The 6,033-nt window shown below is 44.2% G+C and overlaps 1 protein-coding gene across 1 annotated transcript; it reads left to right on the top strand.

Moving 5' to 3' along the window:
* The first annotated feature begins 4,979 nt into the window (after positions 1 to 4,979).
* On the top strand, positions 4,980 to 5,822 carry LOC145392437 (histone-lysine N-methyltransferase SETMAR-like). The gene has a single exon (XM_080266846.1). It carries the CDS (start codon positions 4,980 to 4,982, stop codon positions 5,820 to 5,822), a length of 843 nt encoding a protein of 280 aa, XP_080122972.1.
* Positions 5,823 to 6,033: the final 211 nt, after the last annotated feature.

Here is a 6,033-nt window from a genome sequence, read left to right on the forward strand (position 1 = left end):
TATAAATTAATAAACATCACCTACAAGACATTCAATCTTTCCATTAGTGATTGCAGAGATATGTTAGTAACACTTCATGTATTTTTCTATTGGGGTGTTGTAACACCCCCACCAGACTAACCACATTTGAATACCCCACAGGACTACCGAAGGGTTAAGCTCAGGACTTCAATCTCCTACATTCTGAACATTCAGCCCAGTAATGTTACCTTAAGATGTTTGAGATGTGTGAAGATTCAACATACTCTGTCCATTTTCTTCATATGATCCTTGTAAACTACCCAGAGGCTCAGCAGTTCAACATTTCTCTACAGGCTCAATTCTCTCACTAATTGTCTTCACATGGTCAACTACATGCTTCAGCTGGTCATCTACATGCTGTCTGCACTCCATCATTATTCCCTCACTAATCTTCAACTGGGTGTATACATGCTGTCTGCACTCGGTCACATCACTGCTTACCTCATACTTTTGCTGCCATAGCTCATTGTACTGTGTACCTCCTTCAACTATTGCTGTTCTTCCTTCATTTCCCTTATTTATGCATCTAGATGTCCTTGTATCCTCAGCCGTAACTCCCTCTGCTGATCCTGTAATGCTTCTAGCTGTTCACTTTGTGCTTGTAATAATTGTTCTTTGATTTTGTTCCTGAGCCGTTTCTATTCTTCACTTTAGGCCAGTAATTGTTCTTTGAGTTCCTTCTGTCCTTCATTCAGTGCTTGTGGTAGCTTCATGATTGCAGCCAGGGACACCTCCTGCTCCTGCCTGGGGGGATAGGGTTTTTTTTCAAGAATACTTCCCCAGTATCCCTGCTTGTCGTAAAAGACGACTAAAAGGGTTGGCGGAGGGATAGTGCCCCTCCCCGGAAAACAACTAACTAAAAAGACAAACAATAAGCCTCGGACAAGGACTGACCAAAAGATGACGACCAAGGACCGGACAAAGGACATGGTAATCGGAACGTGGAATGTAAGGGGAGCGAATGATGAGGTGAAAGAGAGAGAGATTGTCCAGGTGCTTGAGGGTGCGAAAGTTGATGTACGTGGAATAACTGAAACGAAATGGAGAGGTGAGAGTGTGAGAGAATGGGAGTATGGATGGGGTATATGTGCAGGACTAGGTGAGAATGAGAGGACAAAAGAAGGAGTATGTATAGTTGTGAGTAAAAGATGGAAGAAGAGCATAAGAGAGTATGGAGCAGTTGGGTCAATGATTGTGTGGGTAAGATTGAAAGTTGGAATACAAATGTGGGCGATTGTGTGTGGGTATGCGCCAACGCAAAATCGTGCAAGCAGAGTGAGAGAAGAGTTCTGGACATATGTGGAAGTGTGCATGGAAAAGTTTGGAAGGAATGAGAAAGTATTTTTGATCGGTGATATGTATGGTAAAGTAGGGAATGTGAAGATGGATGGAATAGTTGGTGAGTAGGGTGGGCCTGCTGAGATTGATGAGAATGGCAGTGCGTTAGTGGACATTTGTGCTGGGAGGGGGTTGGTGATAGCCAATACCCACTTCAGGCACAAAATGATCCACAGGTATACATGGCGAGTGATGAGAAGGGTGGGTGGTGAACTGAATGAAAGGAAGGCAATGATTGATTATGTGTGCATGGATGAAAGGATGTGAAATAATGGATGCAAGCGCTTATAGAGGTTGAGGGAGTGGACTTTCTGACCACTACTTGGTGGTGGCCAGAATCAAGGTCCAATTAGGATGGAGAAGTAGAAGAGGGGAAGGACGGGAAGAAGAAGTATTTGTAAGGAGAGTGGAAAGGTTACAAGAGGATGAGAAAAAGTCAGAGTATAAGAGAGAAGTGGAGGAACGATTGGGCAAATATGAATTGGAGCAGATGGGGGACGTGGAAGGTGTGTGCAGGATATTTACAGAAGAAATATGTGCAGCATGTGATGTAGTGTGTGGGATGAAGAGAAGACGGAGGGATGTGCAAGGAACAGCGTGGTGGAATGAAGAGGTGAGACAGGCTGTGGGACAAAAGAAGAAAGCGTACAATGAATGGATGAGAAATAGGGGCGTGGAAGAAGTTGAGAGGCGGAAGAGAGAGTTATATGCAGAAAGAAAGAGAGAGGTGAAAAGATTAGTAAGAGAGAGTAAGACGAGCGCGAATGAGGAATTTGGAAGGAACTTGAGTGTAAAGTGGAGGGACTGTGAGAAAATATTCTGGAAAGAGGTGATGAGAGTAAGACAGGGTGGAAGTGAGGTTAGCAGGGGAGTGAAAGATAAAAGTGGTAGATTACTAGTGGAGAAGGGAGAAAGGTGAGGAGATGGAGAGAACACTTTAAGGAATTGTTGAACATACAGGATGGAAGTAATGCGAGTATAAGTGGCTGGGGAATGGCTGGGGGAAGGAGGGAGGTGAGAAGACAGGAAGGAATCAGTAGGATAGAAGTTGTGGAGGCTATGAAGAAAGTTAAATTAGGGAAAGCCCCAGGAATTCATGGAGTGTGTGGTGAAATGCTGAAGTATGGAGGAGAGATAGTAGTAGAATGGTTGTGGAAAATGTGCAGATTGGCCTGGGATGAAGGTAGAGTCCCGGAGGATTGGAAGTCAGGTATAATTATTCCCTTGTGCAAAGGAAAAAGGGAAAAAGACGTGTGTGGTGATCATAGGGGCATCTGTCTTCTTAGTATAATTGGAAAAGTGTATGGTAGGATACTTATAGACAGAGTTAGAGAAAGAACAGAGGAATTAGTTGGAAAAGAACACGGAGGCTTTAGGAAGGGAAGAGGTTGTGTAGATCAGATTTTCATTCTTAGATCTTTAGTGGAAAAGTTTCTAGAGAAGGGAAAGAAGTTGTATGCGGCTTTCATGGATTTGGAGAAAGCATATGACAGGGTGGATAGACAAGGATTGTGGAAAGTATTAAGAATATATGGAGTAGATGGGAAGTTGTTGAATGCTGTGAAGAGTATGTATGATGGTGCTAAGGCTGCAGTGCATGTGGATGGTGAACTGAGTGAATTTTTCTCTTTGAAGGTTGGGTTGAAACAGGGATGTGTCATGTCTCCATGGTTGTTCAATCTGTGCATGGATGGGGTAATAAAAGAGGTACAAGGTAGGGTAGTGGATGTTGGAGTGGCCCTGGTGAGAGAAGGTAGTGTTTGGAAACTCCCTGTACTATTGTTTGTAGATGATACTGTGTTGTTGAGTGAAGACGAAGGAGAGCTGCAAGGTTTGGTGGATGAGTTTGGGAGAGTGTGTATGAAGGTGAATGTAGGGAAGAGTAAAGTGATGGTCTTTGAGAGAGGTGAAGTTAGTGAATGTACAGCGAGGTTGGGTGGTGAGGAATTGGAAAATGTGAGTACATTTAAGTACTTGGGTAGTGTGATGAATAAGGATGGAGGTTTGGTGGGTGAAGTGCTTGAAAGGGTACAGCAGGGAAGAAAGATTGCTGGTTCCTTGAAAACAGTGATAAGAAGCAGGGAAGTGAGCATGGAAGTGAAAAAGATACTACATGACAGTATTGTCATACCAACTCTAACGTATGGAACTGAAGCTTGGACGTTGTTGGAAGGACACAAGTCAAGAGTGAGAGCAATGGAAATGAGTTATTTAAGAGGAGCCTATGGAGTCACATGGGGAGACAGGCTGACAAATGAGGATATAAAGGAGCGTTGTGATGTGGATGTGATAGGAAGTGTTATGAGGAATACACTGAGGTGGTTTGGCCATGTGGAGAGGATGGAGGGTGAAAGACTGACGAAGAGAGTGTATGTGAGTGAGGTGGAGGGGGGGAGAGGGAGGGGGAGACCGAGGATGAGATAGAGAGATGGGTTGGAGAGGTATATGAGAGAGGGGTGTGTGAGTTAGAAGCAGGGCAGTGAAATGGCGGGGGACAGGGCGACGTGGAGGCGATTCATTTGTGGCCACCCCGAACGGGATTGAGGCTTCTGGCAATAGATAGAATAGATAGATAGATAGATTTTGTTCCTGAGCCGTTTCTGTTCTTCACTTTAGGTCAGTAATTGTTCTTTGAGTTCCTTCTGTCCTTCATTCAGTGCTTGTGGTAGCTTCATGATTGCAGCCAGGGACACCTCCTGCTCCTGCCCAGTGCAGCTCCTTGTCTGCACAGCCCCTTGCTCCATATCGAAGAGTAGACTCACTGCAGCATCTTTCTAACGATCCCAGTCCTGACACCACTGTTACGTCCCTGTCCTATGCTCCAACAGGCTCCAACAGCTGTAATTCAGCATAGGAAGGATGTTGCCTAGGAATTTGTTCTTCCTAAGGTCAGCCCCAGGAAGAACAAATCGGCTCAGGAGTGGTAAATAATCACTGGCTTTTCAAGTTTGCTGTCCTTATTTCCAAATAATTACACTTAATGCTTGCCAGCTACACTTTACTGTTTCACAAGTACTGGATGTACTGTATACAATCTTCATCTCTAACTGCACTGACACTGAACTAAACTCATATTGAACTGAAACTCCTCTATTTCTTTCCCCCATCCTTGTATAAACTTCCTAATTACTGGAATGATCCACTACATTCTCAGAGAAGCAACAGTTTCCAAATTGAAAACGTCCAGAATATCCAGAGTTTTCTTACACTCTGAATCATTCTAAATTACGAGGTGCATTCCAGAAGTTTTGAGACTCTTTTGGGAAAGGCACTTCTAACTGTCCTAGATTATTGTCACTTTAATACATCATTACTATACATCTAATAAGCTAACATACCAAATTTAGTTTTTCCAGGTTGAAGAAGACGGCTGTTACAGCACTTTAAACACACCCTACTATACACCGCTTGTCACAGCTGACTAGATCGCAGAATCCAGTCAGGACGTGAAGACAAATTGGAAGCTCGCTACACAATAAAGTTTTGTGTTATTCTGGGCAAAAACGCTACAGAAACTTATGAAATGATCCAGACTGCTTATACATTAACCTGTATGAGCAGAGCATCTGTTTTTCGCTGGCATAAGAGGTTCCAGGACGGCAGAGAGGAGGTGAGAGACGATGAGAGGTGCGGGAGGGAGAGGGACGTCAGAGTTGGTTGAGAAAATTCGCAATTTTCTGGACGAGGACCGTCGTGTATCTGTTCACACAATAAGTACACAGTCTGGAGTCGGTGTGTCAACTGTACACAGAATTCTTCATGAAGATCTGAACATGCGCAAAATTTGTGCAAAGTTTGTTCCCAGGGTGCTCAGTGACAAACAGAAGGAAAGACGTGTTGGTGACAGCAGGGAGATGATTGTGCTCATTACCTCGAATCCGAGTGCTCTTGGGTCTCTGGTGACCTGTGACGAAAGCTGGATCTACTGTTATGATCCAGAGACCAAGAGACAGAGATCCCAATGGAAGCATTTTGACTTCCCCCAGACCCAAGAAGGCCAGGCAGAGCAAGTCCACTGGGAAGCTCATAATGATCCCCTTCTTCGACAGCAAGTTCATCATCTACATCCACTGGGTTCCCTCCGGCCAGACGGTCAACAAAGATTACTATGTGGAGGTTTTGAGGGAGTTCAGAAGAGATTTCGTTGCAACAGGCCAGAGCTCTTCAAATCAGGTCGTTGGCCCCTGCACCAGCACAATGCACCAGTCCACAATTCCATCCTGGTGACCAACTACTTGACAGAGATGGGTGTCAAGACTGTTCCTCACCCTCCCTACAGTCCAGACCTTGCCCCCTGCGACTTCTGGTTAATTCCCAAGCTGAAGGAGAACCTCAGGGACAGTCGTTTTGAAGAAGTTGAGGAGATGAAGGAGGCTGTGACAAGGGTCTTAGACACCATCACTTTGGAGGACTACGAGGGGGGCATTCAAGAAGTGGCTGGAGCGCTACAACAAGTGCGTTGAAGTTGGAGGGTCCTATTTTGAAGGAGATTAGACTTTTGTACTTTTTTGAAATAAATAAATGTCTCTCCTATAGAAGTCTCAAAACTTCTGGAATGCACCTCGTGTTTAGCACACAAACTGAGCTAAAATTACATAATTTAACAAACTATAACATCATTTAACAATCACATAAATAAATATTATAGAGAAAGAGAGCAAAAAAAATAATGTA

This window comes from Coenobita brevimanus, chromosome 22 (genome assembly GCF_032717465.1).
Source record: "Coenobita brevimanus isolate Jiangsu-jjx chromosome 22, ASM3271746v2, whole genome shotgun sequence".
NCBI classification, from domain to species: Eukaryota; Metazoa; Arthropoda; class Malacostraca; order Decapoda; family Coenobitidae; genus Coenobita; species Coenobita brevimanus.